The following is a 14,801-nucleotide window of genomic DNA, read 5'->3' as shown; positions in this document are numbered from 1 at the left end:
GAAGGAAGTCTGGTTCCGCCCGGATCTCTGGAACTTTGTGGAGCGCGGAGCTAGGTGTAAGCAGTGTCTTCTGTTGTTGGTTCTGTATCTGAATCATCATCATGGAGGATCCAGGGTTGAGACGGAGTTGTTAATGTCTTGAGTTTTCATAGCTGACTGCCGGGGCTGGGATCTGTATAAGGGGGGGGGGAGAAGAAGCGGGGTTTGACATGTGAGCACTACGTGGAGGAAATAGATCTTGGGTACGCAAACATCTAGAGAAAGGGCTACGGCAATTTGAGTCGGAAAAATAGTCTTCCTTATATTTCGAATTAATTTTAACAATTCTACTTCTTTACAATAACTCTTGAATAAGAAGAGTTTTGAGTGAAAACATTTAAGATTTCAATCTCAGGCGCAATTTACTTATAGTTGAATATGCTTTTTGCTTAATCAATAAAAATTAGTTATTTTTTTTTCCGGGGAAAATGAGGGGTTAAATCCCCCTCCCCCCCCCCTCCTCCCGGTTGTTTCAGGGTTACAAAGTTTTTTTTTAAAATCTAGATATTTATTCACGTATCATTATAGTTTACAGGATTGTTAATATGAATTTAACACAAAACTTTCTTACGACATTTTCCATGTAAATACAATTATAAATCTATAAGTTCGAGATTTAATTTTAACAGATACATTTATTTTCGTTTTTTCATGTTACAGGGTTATAAAGTTAAAATAGCCATTTTTCAATCACCCCTTACAAATTTTATTTGCCCCCCTTAAGTACAGATTTTGCCAGGTTGAATTCTAACATTGGAACTTTCTAGATTTATAGGATTATAATGTTTAAGGGAGATAAATTGTTGAACTTTAATTCTCATCCGAGCCTAATTTTGCACAATACAGTAAAATAAAATATATCTAGCAGATTCTGGGAAATCAAGAATAATTCTAAATTGGAAGAAATACTAAAATCTTGAAAAACAAGGAAGAATTAAGATAACTTAGAATAGTTAGGAAAGTAAGAGAATTGAAAATAATCTTTAAAGAAAATTTAACAGAATTTATAATAATTGGTAAAAGGAGCGGGAGAAGACAAGCAGCCATAAGCTACAACTATTCTGTCTTCCATGCCAAACCAACTTCGTCTTCGAGCAATTTCTACTTTTTTAAAAGATGAATTTAGTGCATTCAGAGATTGTATAGGAAGTATGTTTACTGGAAAAAAGTTATTGGACTGCCTGCACTCCCTGCACACCATGAATAATGGCTTTCCAACCAAACCCTTCCCATATCCGAATATTCATATTCGCGGCGGTTTCTAATGTTTGCATATCATTATACAGAGTGATAATTAGATTTCAGTCCGTCATCATGTTTAATTTATTCTGCTCACATTGATATATATATAAACTAGTATAGACAAGACAGGGGTAATAATGGAGGATGGTTTTAAAAAGTTCTATCTTCGGCGCGGTAAGGTCATGACGAGCTAAGGGCAAAAGCCTGAGGCCGAATTTAAAGAATTTAGGCCGCGTTTTAAAGTTAAGTCGCGGTTTAAATATGGTTGGTTCCACATAAATTTGTATTAAATTTTTCAAGATTTAAGCCGGCGGTCAAATAAAACCGGTTTTTGGGGATTTGGGACGTGGCTTAAATTGATTAAATTCGGACACTGGTTATATTTCAAATATCATGAACTTCGTAAACACAAAATTTCTGAAACAATTCTTTATATATGCCAAAAACAAAAAATGTCCTGTTTCTACCGACAGTATTTTTTTTCAATACTTTTCAACCGAAAACATAAACCCTGCTGAAACATTATAATGCTGTCTTTTTACTCACCTTTTACATGTTTTTACTCTGATATGAATAAATCTTACAAATCTACAGGATTTATCATCATCAATAGAATCATTGAATACAGAATCCATTTATGTTTTATATGAAGAAACCTTCGGATAATTCTTTTTCAGAGAAGACGCCAAAATTTTAGGAAAAGACTTCACTGTTTTAGGAAAAGAAGCCACTGTTTAAGAAAAGACTCCACTGTTTTAGGAAAAGACTCCACTGTTTTAAGAAAAGACTCCACTGTTTTAAAAAAGACTCCACTGTTTTAGGAAAAGACTCCACTGTTTTAAGAAAAGACTTCACTGTTTAGGAAAAGACTCCAATGTTTTAGGAAAAGACTCCACTGTTTTAAGAAAAGACTTCACTGCTTTAGGAAAAGACTCCACTGCTTTTGGAAAATAATCCACTATTTAAGGAAAATACTCAACTGTTAGATGAAAAGACTCCACTGTTTTGGGAAAAGACTCCACTGTTTTAGGAAAAGACTCCACTGTTTTAGGAAAAGAAGCCACTGCTTAAGAAAAGATTTCACTGTTTTACGAAAAGACTCCACTGTTTTAAGAAAAGACTCCACTGTTTTTGTTTTAGGAAAAGACTCCACTGTTTTAAGAAAAGAAGTCACTGTTTAAGAAAAGACTCCACTGTTTTAGGAAAAGACTCCGCTGTTTTCAGAAAAGAAGTCACTGTTTAAGAAAAGACTCTACTGTTTTAGAAAAAGACTCCACTGTTTTAAGAAAAGAAGTCACTGTTTAAGAAAAGACTTCACTGTTTTAGGAAAATACTCCATAGTTTGAGGAAAAGACTCCACTGTTTTCAGAAAAGACTCCACTGTTTAAGTAAAAGAATTTGCGGTTTAAAGAAAATAAAGAAAATATTTTTCTGAAGAAAACCTTAAAAAACGATCTAATAAAAAACAATTGGTAAATCTTTGTCTTTTAAAAAAGTGTTTTAGTTTAAGATGTTTATCAAAAATTAAGTTAGAACATTTCCCCGTTGCAAAATTGCAAAACATTTTCCTTCTTCACAAATGTTTTCTATTAAATTATTTCTGGCACAAAACATATAATTAGATATCCGAGGTTAGTTAAAGTAAACCATAACATCCCTCTCCTTCATCTTTCTTTACCATGCTTCTCAGCTTGGAGGATATCTGATCGGGGCATTACTCATTATTAACGGTAATTATACTAATACACATTTATTTTGTTATTTTTTTTTGTTTATTTTCAATCTAATGAATGGTAATAATATTTACTACACTAGGCTTTTAGGGTGCTTCGCGCCATCTTCTATTTAAATTGTGAACATGTTCTTTTTGTTTACATTTTAAAACAAAGAAGAAAAAAATTTTGCGAATTTTTAAAAAAAAATTCGCGGATTTTCAAGAATTAAAATTTTTTTACAAAATTAAAAACCTTTAAAACACATTTTTTATCATTTATAACCCTTCCCTGTGGTCACGTGATGTCCCACAAAAAATTTGGGCCCGATCGGTTCAGCCTTTTGGACGACGGACGTTTATTGGATACAAACAGACAAACAAACAGACAGACAAGCCAAATTTATATATAGATTTACTACTTTGAGGATTAAACGGACATTTCACTAGTTTCGGAAAGGAACTGATAAACTTACCTCTAATTTTTAATTTTCAAAACTCTTCATCTTTTAATCTTTTTTTATATTCCAAATTCGGAATTCTGCTTGATCAAATAATCAAGTTTGAAATATTTAAGTCTTACATCATTCGGTAAAAATTTGAATTTTTTGGGAAAATCATGGGTCAAAAATATCTAAAGAAAATGTCCTGAAACTGCGTAGCTTATAGTGTTTTCAATAATGCCAGAAAAATATAATTAAAAGTTATTTTGTGCCTGAAGAGCTGTTGCGTATCAGATTACATGGATTTAATTATTTTTTAAACTTGTTTTTGCTTATAATTTCTATATAATATATAATATATAATATATAATTTATAATTTCTGTTTGTAATTTCTTTATTTTACTATCATTCGTGAATCCCATTTTTCAGGGCAATTTTTTAGGTCTTTTTTCGAAATTTTCTTTAATTTAAAAAAAACTATTTTTCTCGAAAATAGGAAAAGTTTGTGCTTTTTCCAGGCCGCTGGTAAAAGGAAAATAAATGCTGGGATAATTTTGCAGTTGACTGACTACACTTCAACTAATATAAAATATATTTGACATTTCTTGATCCTTTTCGCTTTATTTCAACCACATTTTTACTCAGAGAGTTTTGAAATATATGCAATATTAGATGTTTAAGGCACTTCTGAAGTCTGCATGTATTCGAAGATTGATAACAAAAATATTTTTTACAAAATCCACGAAATGTCCATGAAAACTTGGGTTTCTGCAAATCTTGGTGGATATCTTTGAGCAATAAGAATAAACATGGATTTTGTACCCACTGTGGAAGACGATAGTTCCACAACTTAGGCCTCTAATATTTCCAAACCAAACCAGAAGACAGCTGTATATTCGACTCATGTGATATTGAAGACTGTTCATGGTTTCCATTCATACTTAAATATATCTTGAGAATTTAAGTCTTGTTTGATTAGATGCCGTTCTCACCACCTCCATATACTGGTGACCCTGACTTTGAACATTCAGTGATTTAGTGCTAACCTGATAATCATGATATTACTCCTGCGTCATCATGATTGAAGAAGCAGCAGTCCCAGCCTCCACCGACGAGTATGTCACCAAGGTTGCCGTCAAGCTCCCGGATTTTTGGACCGAAGACCCCGACCTCTGGTTCCTTCACGCAGAATTCTTGTTTTATAACGCTCAGATCACGCAATCTCGTACCAAGTTTGATTACCATAGCCTGATCATGAACTCTGCGTCTTCATCTTCCACCCCTTTTGAGTTTTGGGGACCTAAAGGCCAAGTTTGTGTCCTCCTATACCCTCTCACATTGGCACCAAAATCAATTGTTGCTAAAAATACAGTTATGATTTACTTATGAAGTTTACAAATGGATTTAAAATAAAATTTATAAATAGAAATATTTAAGACAACTCTACAAGTTATCATCAACTTTACATACAGCCTCGACTTTAAAATATTGCAACGCCTTTATGCCAATTTAGTTTTTAGATTTGCGGTAACAATATTTGTTCTTAGTTTTCTCGTGCTTATTAATTATGCATGAAAGGAGATGGGTTTTAAATGTTAATGAGTTTTTTTAGTTCTATAATTACTTTTCAGAAGTTTGTTTGTTTTTTGGTAGAATTTTTAGTTTCTGTTTTATTCATGAAACTGGATAATTTTATCGTGAACTTTTTCTTTCTCAAAATTAAACAGTCTAGTTTTTGGATGGGGGAATCATTTAAGAGTAATTATATGTTGAAAAATTCGATTAACCCAAATTTGAGGAATTTTTCTGTATTTTGCAACCATATCCACAGTTTAGCAGTTTGTTTGATTTCGAGAATATACTCCAAAGTCCTGACATGTAATTAGATATAACATTTCAAACATTATTTAATTTTATCTCCTGCAGTGGACCCATTAAACTATGAAGTAGGAAGTGGATTGTATAGATTCAAATTATTTTTTTGGATAGTCCAATGAACATAAGACACACAGTATTATTAAACGTATTATTACAGTGTACACAAACCTATTTCACTAAAGTATTCTGTATAAGTAACATGATAAATAGTCAATAAAATTTAGTTTTAGTGAAATTATTTCCAAATGGTTTACTTTGAAGATTTCTTTTTGACCCTAACCTTTTAAGGTCTTACTATCTCCTGACCTTTCAGGGTCAGAGGTTCTTCAACCCTTTAGAGTCCTGCACATATTTCCTTACCTTTCATGGTTAGATATGCTTTTACCTCTCAATATCCTAATTCTCCAACCTTTGAGGGCGCTTATAGGTTCCCTAACTTCTCAGAGTCCTAGATTTACTATTCTTTCAGGTTACTAGGCCCCCTAACCTATCAGAGTCCTAGATTTATTATTCTTTCAGGGTACTAGGTTCCCTAACTTATCAGAGTCCTAGATTTACTATTCTTTCAGGGTACTAGGTCCCCTAACCTATCAGAGTCCTAGATTTATTATCCTTTCAGGGTACTAGGTTCCCTAACTTATCAGAGTCCTAGATTTACTATTCTTTCAGGGTACTAGGTCCCCTAACCTATCAGAGTCCTAGATTTATTATCCTTTCAGGGTACTAGGTTCCCTAACCTATCAGAGTCAGCTAGATCTACTATCCTTTCAGGGTACTAGGTTCCCTAACTTATCAGAGTCCTAGATTTACTATTCTTTCAGGTTACTAGGTCCCCTAACCTATCAGAGTCCTAGATTTATTATTCTTTCAGGGTACTAGGTTCCCTAACTTATCAGAGTCCTAGATTTACTATCCTTTCAGGGTACTAGGTCCCCTAACCTATCAGAGTCAGCTAGATCTACTATCCTTTCAGGGTACTAGGTCCCCTAATCTATCAGAGTCAGCTAGATCTACTATCCTTTCAGGGTGCTAGGTCCCCTAATCTATCAGAGTCTTAGATCTTCTATTCTTTCAGGGTACTACGTCCCATAACCTATTAGAGTCTAGATTTAATATCCTTTCTGAGTACTAGGTCCCCTGACCTATTAGAGTCCTAGATTTAATATCCTTTCAGGGTACTAGGTCCCCTAACCTATCAGAGTCCTAGATTTAATATCCTTTCAGGGTACTAGGTCCCCTAGCCTATCAGAGTCAGCTAGATCTACTATCCTTTCAGGGTGCTAGGTCCCCTAATCTATCAGAGTCCTTGATCTTCAATTCTTTCAGGGTACTAGGTCCCTTAACCTATTAGAGTCCTAGATCTACTATCCTTTCAGTGTACTAGGTCCCCAAACCTATTAGAGTCCTAGATTTAATATTCTTTAGTGTACTAGGTCCCCAAACCTATTAGAGTCCTAGATTTAATATCCTTTCAGGGTACTAGGTCCTCAAACCTGTCAGAGTCCTAGATCTACTATCCTTTCAGGGTACTAGGTCCCCTAACCTATCAGAGTCCTAGATCTACTATCCTTTCTGAGTACTAGGTCCCCTAACCTATCAGAGTCCTAGATTTAATATTATTATTATAAGGGTACTAGGTCCCCTAACCAATTAGAGTCCTAGATTAAAAATCCTTTCAGGGTACTAGGTCCCTTAACCTATCAAAGTCGTTGATCTTTCATCCTTTCAGGATTCTATACCGTTTAACCATCTTGGGGTTTCCATTCCCTGATTTTTAAGAATCTATGAAATGTTAAATTTAAAAAAAATGTTGTTTGAAAGCAAAAGTTTAAGACCAGTTGGAAAGTTAAATGATAGTTTAGTGGTCATGTTTATTCATAAATTGTAAGAGAAACAAAATAGAGTCTGCACTTTTCTGCAAAGAAGAAATAGTTTAAAGAGACTGTTTGCGAACTCTGAAGACATCAGCTGACTCACCAAGTATTTAGCTGACCCACTTGGTACATCAGCTGACCCACCAGGTATAGATCAGCTGTTACACTAGATAGTTCATTTGAAGTACCAGGCCGACTTTTAGACAGATAGAGCAAATTGTACAGTTTACATACAGATTATAGACGACAAAGCGGAACATAACACCATATGAATCATCACCTTCAAGTGAGATTAATGTGACAAAGCTTTACAAACTCGGCTTTTTTTCACTTATCCTATCCCTAAATAATTTTCTCACAAATAAATAAAATTATTAGACAAAGAAAGAATTATTTACAACACTCTTACAGAAATAAAGATTTATAAGAATCTAAGAAAAATTTCTGGAACCGTTCAAAACCCTCTTTTATTATTTGTGTCTGTTTTCTTTAAAGCTTTGGAAAAGAGTAAACTCCTAAACTCCAGTATTCTCGTAGATCCATCTATTTTTGTAATAACAGTTTAAAGTTTTCCACTCTTCTACTCCTATAGAGGAAGGAATATAAAATATAAACAAAGATATTTCATTCTCTTCAAATTCATGATATCATGGCAAGGGGGGTAGAATAAAGTTGCTCAGGGTTTTCATACTTTGTATTTTCAACCGGCCGTAAATCCTTCATAGTGGAATGGAAAGAACTCAGCAAGAAAAATACTAAATTTAAACTTGAGAAGCACATCAAGATAGATTATTCTTTTCAACAGACACTTCAACTCCTTCAGCCCTATTTTAAATAAAGTTTAAACCTGCGAAAATATTTCAACCAACGTGTTCTCTTCTTCTTGGGTTGCTTCCAACCAAAACCACATTAATACAGGATGTCCTATAAATAAAAATGGGATAGAAGAGGTAAGGTTTCTACTTTGATATCTATATAAACGGCTGGAACGATTGTGCTGAAATTTTTTGTGGACACTCATGGGTGGCCGGGGTGTGTTATAGGCTAAAAAAATTATATTTTTTTGTTCAAAATTTGTTTGTTTTTTTCAAGATTCCTTTTTACGGGCAACGCTGGACCCTTCAGCTAAATAAAACAGAACATGGATCAAAAAGTTTTACATTCTTTACACTATTAAATTGACCGAAATACTCAAGAAATCGATAATATTGAAATTTGTTCATGATTTTCAATATTTACGTTAATTTTGAAAGTACGAAAAAGACAGACCACAGTTTGAAAATATCGATCCATGGGGTTAACACGATGTTCATTGTTTCAAATGGATTACATTTTTGACTACACATTCACAAATAACATGGCGTGTGGATATAGATGTTATATTATATTGGACCACCCTGCACATTGTCATGTATATACAATACATCTCTGTTTGTTTGTGTATGTCCAAAAATTCTGATTTGCCTGAACTGAACTCACTTGAAACATAAAGCAATTTTGTTATCTTTTAGAAGTTATATTGGAACTAAATAAAAATATATTAAATACTTCTATTTCAACCTTTTATGCCTATCCGAAAAACACGTTTGTCTCTCCATTATTTTCTAAAAAAATAAGGCTTTCTCCCTTATCCTTGATCCGTCGAAGATTTATAGGATTCAGTTGTGACGGATGCATGAAATTACAATATCAGTCCCTTTAGGCTGGCAGTGCTTCTTTTTATGCGTAATATTTGCATGCAAAAATAACTATTTCTGTAATTATAGTTAGACGGAAACTATAAAAGATATTAGACCGTGAAATTTGTATTTGCAAATTAATTTGATGAGAATAAAATAAACGAAGAGATGAAAACAAGTTGAGAAGAATTTGTCTGGAATTTTCTTCATTTTGTTTATAAAAAGTCTCTCTATAGTCCTGAAAAGTAATTCAGTGCACCTGCTTTAACTGTCCATCCTTTTTTTGACAACGTATTGCGCACTCGGCGTTTCTTAAATTTATGGAGAAAGAGAAGAAGAGAAAAAAATGGAATTGGTTAACGGGGGAAGAGAAGGAGAGAGCGGGGGGAGAAAGAATGGAAGGTTAATGGGGAAGAGAAGGTGGGGGATGGAGAAAAAATGGAAGGTTAAGGGGGAAGAAAAGTTGGATTGGGTGGGAGAGGAGGGTGGGGGGGGGGAAAGAATGGAAGGTTAAGGGTGGGATTAGGAAGAATAGAACAGAGAATAATAGAAAGAATATAATAAAGAAACTGAACTTATACACTAAGTAGTAAGTATATAAGATTAATTCTAACTTTTTCTCTAATCTTCTCCATGACCTGGATTAGCGTGTGTTAAGAGATTCAGGGTTTTGTTTTAGGAGTTTTAGAGTTGTGTTTAAACAGATTCGGAGTTGTGTTTTACGAGTTTCAGGAGTTTTAGGGTTGCGTTTTAAGAGATTCAGGGTTGTGTTTCAGGAGATTCTATGTAGTTCTTAAAAAGATATAGAGTTGTGTCTCAAGAATTTTAGTTTTGTTTTTTCAAGAGATTTAGGGTTGTATTTCAAGATTTAAGGGTTTTGTTTTAGGAGGTTCAGGGTTCTGTTTCAAGGGATTCAGGATTGTTTCGCAAAAAACTAATGCGAAAATTTTGCGAGAAAAATAAACGAAATTCTCTTCATCAGACATTTATTAAAGTAAAGAAAGAGACATTTTAATTATAATATTTTTAAACTTTTCATGTTGATCTCTCAGAGCAGAGAATTCCACAAGTTTTTTGTGCAGTTTATTGTTGCAGCTACAACACTTATGGTTTGCGCGGAAATTTTTATTCAAGAAATAATTTTTCGCATTTTTTGCGAAATTATTTTTCGCGAAAATTGTTTTCGCAAAATTTCTTATCGTTTTCGCATTTTTTTTGCTTAATTCATTCTCGCGAAATAATGCGAAATTTAATGAAAAAGTTTGTGAAACGAACGAAAATTATCGTTTTTTTTTCGCTGTTGTGTTTCATGAGATTTAGTGTATTTCAGAAGTTTCAGGGTTGTGCTTCAGGAGTTTCAGGGTTGTGTCTTAAACGATTCAGGGTTGTGTTTCAAGAGATTCAGTGTTGTGTTTCAAGAGATTCAGTGTTGTGTTTCAAGAGATTCAGGGTTATGTTTCAAGAGTTTCAGGGTGTGTTCCAAGAGTTTCAGGGTGTGTTCCAAGAGTTTCAATGTTGTGTATTTGTTTCTTTGGTTCTGAATTTGCCTGGATTGATTACAAAAGAGAATCTTTGTTTGTCAAAAAATGTTAACAGAGAGTAATGATAATTCCGGACCTCTGAGTTATGGTTCATGGACATCTTCTAGCAGGAAGGTTGTCTAACTTATGTTCCAAATGTCAAATGGCAAATTTTTTGGAAAAATTTGCAACATCTTGCATATTCATCATCCGTCTTTGTAAGCAAATTAAATATGGAAACTAAATCTCTTAAAGGGACTGTAAGCTTAATTTCGAGTTGAGGAGCTAGGCTATATGGAAGCTTAAGTCTCCAGGCCGAAGATAGCAATTTACCTGGTTCATAACTTTACTCTTGAAACCTTTAAAGCTGATTCATAATGTGGTTATATTGTCATTTTTCTAGTGTTTCATTTTGAAAATTCTTATTTTTTTTCCTGTAGCATAAATCACAATTGAAAATAATCAGTTTTCAATCTTTTAAACATCAGCCCCGTAGCCAGTATTTTTCCAAGGGGGGGGGGGGGGTTCACCGAGTGAAAGTGAACGAGGCTGAAAGGGGGGTAGAGCCCCCTAGCATAGAACATTTTTGTAGTTTTGGTTTGATTTTTAGCTTGAACTTAATGTTTCAGTGAAAGTTTTGTATGGTACACAACATTTTCATAAGAATTTTACAATACTGGACGACACTAAATGTTAATAATTTTGATAACACTGCACACGTTCGCTGATTTTGAATTGTCTAGACAAAATATTGAAACTGAGGCAATTAGTTTCTGCACAATTTAAGGAATTGAATTGTTGACGCCTACTGGAATATATTATTGATTTATTTGTTACATTGTATCATGTATGTATGTTTATCGACATATGCGAAAGAATAACAAACCAGTGGCCGAATTTAAAGAATTTGAGCGGCGGTTTAAATTTAAGCCGCGGCTTGAATGTTGGTTCCACTTAAAATTGTATCAAATGTTTCAAGATTTTAGCCGGCGCTTAATTTAAACCGGGTTTTGGCAGATTTAAACCGCGGCTCAAATTCTTTAAATTCCATCTCAGTCGATCCGAAAATCTTACCTCAGGACAAATATTTTAAAAAAAGGTTTAATTTGGTTGGTCTGAGGTTGGTCTGAGGTTGGTCTGAGGTTGGTCTGGGAACAGCTTTATTAAACAATTGTTCCAAACCCTTACACTACAGATCATGATAACAATTTTTCAAGAGTAGACTATACCAAGAAACTTATTTTAAAGGATGGGGCTGCAAATTTGCCGTTGCAACCCCTATTTTAGAAAAACGGGGGGTGCACCTGACCCTTTGAACCCCCTTCCCCTGCAGCTACGGGCCTAACATTGATATCTAAATTATACTGAGCTTTATAGGGTGCCATCTTTGCATGGAGGCCGTCACGTCTCTTGAAACAAAATGAAAATGATTTTCTCAAATCTGTTATTAATGTTTTACTAAGTTTTGTGTCTGGGAAGTTAAATAAGAAGTTTTATAAGATTTCTTCATCAAGGAAATATTAATTAAATGTCTAAATATAATATTATTACTTTCCTCAACTCCCTCAACTCATCCAATTCTTTTTCGTAAATATACTATATATACAGAACATGCGGAAGTGACGACTTTTGGATATAGTCTTCTGCAGCATCTGCACTCGCAGCTTGCAGATAAAATATTCCTATAAACATAATTGTACAATTGCAACATATATTACAGTTTTTACACGTGTTCTAGAAACATACGGGGTGTCCCACGAAACATGACATTTAATAAATAGTTATTTTTAGTTAAACAAATCTTTTGCATAATTATATTTTACTAATTGAAATCAATTTTAATATAACATGACTCCCATATAATATTTTCATTGATCATTGGTATCTTAAACAACTGAACAATTATAATGGAAAAAGTCCTATTCACCAACTGTTATGTTTCGTGGGACACCCTGTATATGTTAAAAATGGGAATTTTAAGCATGAAAATTATAAGGTAGAGATCAAAATCAAACATTTAAATATAGAAAGTCGTCTTCATTGTAATAATATATACGACGACGTCTGTATGCCTTGTGGGATTTCCAAAATGTGGTTAACAAATTTTTCAACTTTAGAATAAACGGAGAGTTGACTATGGTCCGTTCGAGGTTATAATTATCAATTTATCGAAAATAAACAAACATTTTATAAACGCCTTTATTAATATCGCCTTCTTTAATTTTAAAGGCACTAAAAGGAAAGACCACATTTTATAGAAATTTCAATTATAAGACCCCAAGACGTAAACTGTAATCAGGGGCGGTTAATGATATTTGATCCCGGGGGGTGGGGGAATTTCTTTTACGTTCCTTGCATGTCCTATACGGCCACCCAGGAATTTAAAAAGTTATTTTCGTAATTTTAAGTTAAAACCAGAAGCGTATTCTGGGGGGGGGGAGCCCAAATGATCGATGCTTCTAGCTCCTGGCCCCCCCTAGAAAGAAAAAATGTAAGACCCTCCCCCCCCCGGACGAATTCCTGATGACAAAATTATGACAACTTGATTCTTGACAAGCTTTAACGATGGGAGAGTGAAAATGTTACCCTTGTTCTTTTTTATGGTGTAACCACGCCATCGTTTGGATGGACCATAGTTCCGATGATAATTTTCGTGAGAATCAATATTCTAACAAAGACGACTTTGTTAGAGTCGCAAAATGCCGCAAAATGAACGTTTTGACAGAAGGCATCAACATTAAACAACAATAAAAACACCGAAAACAGCTAAAAAACAACCAGATTAACCAAAGTTTAATAGATTTGGATCTACTTGAAAAATATCTTATAAATTTTACTTTATTTACTTTTATATGGCATTTAACTAGTGTTATTGATATTAAAACGGCGTAGCATCGAATTAGATGTTGTTTAAGAATTTTATTATTTATCATCAGATAAGAAGTCAAATTTCAGATTCGTAACACAAGGCAACATGTCGTATCTTCAAGATGATGAGGAGAATCCAGCTTTTTCATTCGAAACCGATCATTTAGCACTGAAAGGAAATACTGATTATCTAAACCTTATTCAAACCCTTGTTCGCCTGGAATCTATTAAAGTTCAATCTTTACTTGACATCGAGACCTTGTATGACAGGAAAAAGAAGGCGTTAGAAAACCCTCTGGAGTTCTCCCAGAGATTGGTCGCTGGTCAGACAGACCTTCCAGCCATGCTTGAAATACCTACAGTTCCTAAAATAGACTGGAGTAAATATAATTTAACAGAACAAGTTTCTAAAAGACAATTGAAACCAACCTCCAAACAATTTTCGCTCAGCGAGGATGGGTTCAACGAGGCTAGTGGAGATATTCTAGTTCGAGGACGGATTTACAAAAATAATAAACCAAGGACGTTTAATCAACCCTGGAAGATTGAAGAGCAGAGAAGATTGGAAGAATTGCTGGTCGTCCATCCGACAGAGGAGATTGAGATGGAAAGATGGAAAAAGATTGCAACGGAGCTCGGCAACCGGACTCCAGTCCAGGTTCAGAGCAGGGTTCAGAAATATTTTCTCAAACTGCAGCGCGCCGGTCTACCTATCCCTGGACGTCCTCCTCCCACGCGGAGTAGGAACCGATATTTGAAACCAGCGCTTAAAAAGAAATTTTCAAAGCAACCTCTTCTGGAGTCTACCAAGAGATCGACGTTCCTAACAAGTGTCGTTCCAACGATACGGATGGATGAAAGCGAGGATACGGAGGAACTGTCCGAGGTTCCAGCTTCTCCAGATATAGTTGAGGACGAGAAGGACGAGGACGAGGAGTGGTCGGATGAGGCCAAAAATAGTGACGAGTATAAATTACTTCAATTTTTGAAGAAGATCAAGACAGAAAGTGAAAATGAATTAGAGAACGGATCAGTAGACCATCCAGGATTCGTCTGCAATCACTGCTCTGCCGATCCTATCCTTGGAACTAGATGGAGCTGCAAAACCTGCTCAAATGTTGATCTTTGTAATGATTGTGTAATTGATTCAGGTCATGATATAAATCATGATTTTTTTCTGAACCGGTGATACAGACCCCTCCCTTGATTTGTCCTCCTTTATTACCCAATTTCAAATACCCTTCTCTGAAAGAGAATGCTGAAGTAAATTTTAGTTTGCCTCCTATCTAATGAGTCTTTTGCTCGGTTCACAACGGTACCGTCAAACATTCTTCTAAGCTGAAATATGTTTTGATATTCTTGTTATTTTATATCTAAAAATTTATAATTTTCAAAATTGTTTTACACAGAAAAATATTTTATGCAGCAAAAACAAAGAAGAAAACTCAGAATATTTTTCTAACTTTTTCTTTGAAAAAAGTTAAATGTGGACCGTTGTGAATCGAGGATGGAACTTTTTAAAAACATGATCTTGTTACAAATCAGG

The 14,801-nt window shown here is 34.4% G+C and overlaps 1 protein-coding gene across 1 annotated transcript; it reads left to right on the top strand.

Moving 5' to 3' along the window:
* Nucleotides 1-13,176: 13,176 nt before the first annotated feature.
* LOC111695151 (ZZ-type zinc finger-containing protein 3) lies at nucleotides 13,177-14,800 on the top strand. Its single transcript, XM_023464363.1, has 2 exons — nucleotides 13,177-14,570; nucleotides 14,762-14,800. Exon 1 carries the CDS (start codon nucleotides 13,362-13,364, stop codon nucleotides 14,442-14,444), a length of 1,083 nt encoding a protein of 360 aa, XP_023320131.1. The 5' UTR covers nucleotides 13,177-13,361; the 3' UTR covers nucleotides 14,445-14,570; nucleotides 14,762-14,800.
* Nucleotide 14,801: the final 1 nt, after the last annotated feature.

Source organism: Eurytemora carolleeae, unplaced genomic scaffold (assembly GCF_000591075.1).
Source record: "Eurytemora carolleeae unplaced genomic scaffold, Eaff_2.0 scaffold217, whole genome shotgun sequence".
Classification (NCBI taxonomy): Eukaryota; Metazoa; Arthropoda; class Copepoda; order Calanoida; family Temoridae; genus Eurytemora; species Eurytemora carolleeae.
Note: the sequence above shows the minus strand (reverse complement) of the source record. Positions and strands in the feature narration are given on the sequence as shown.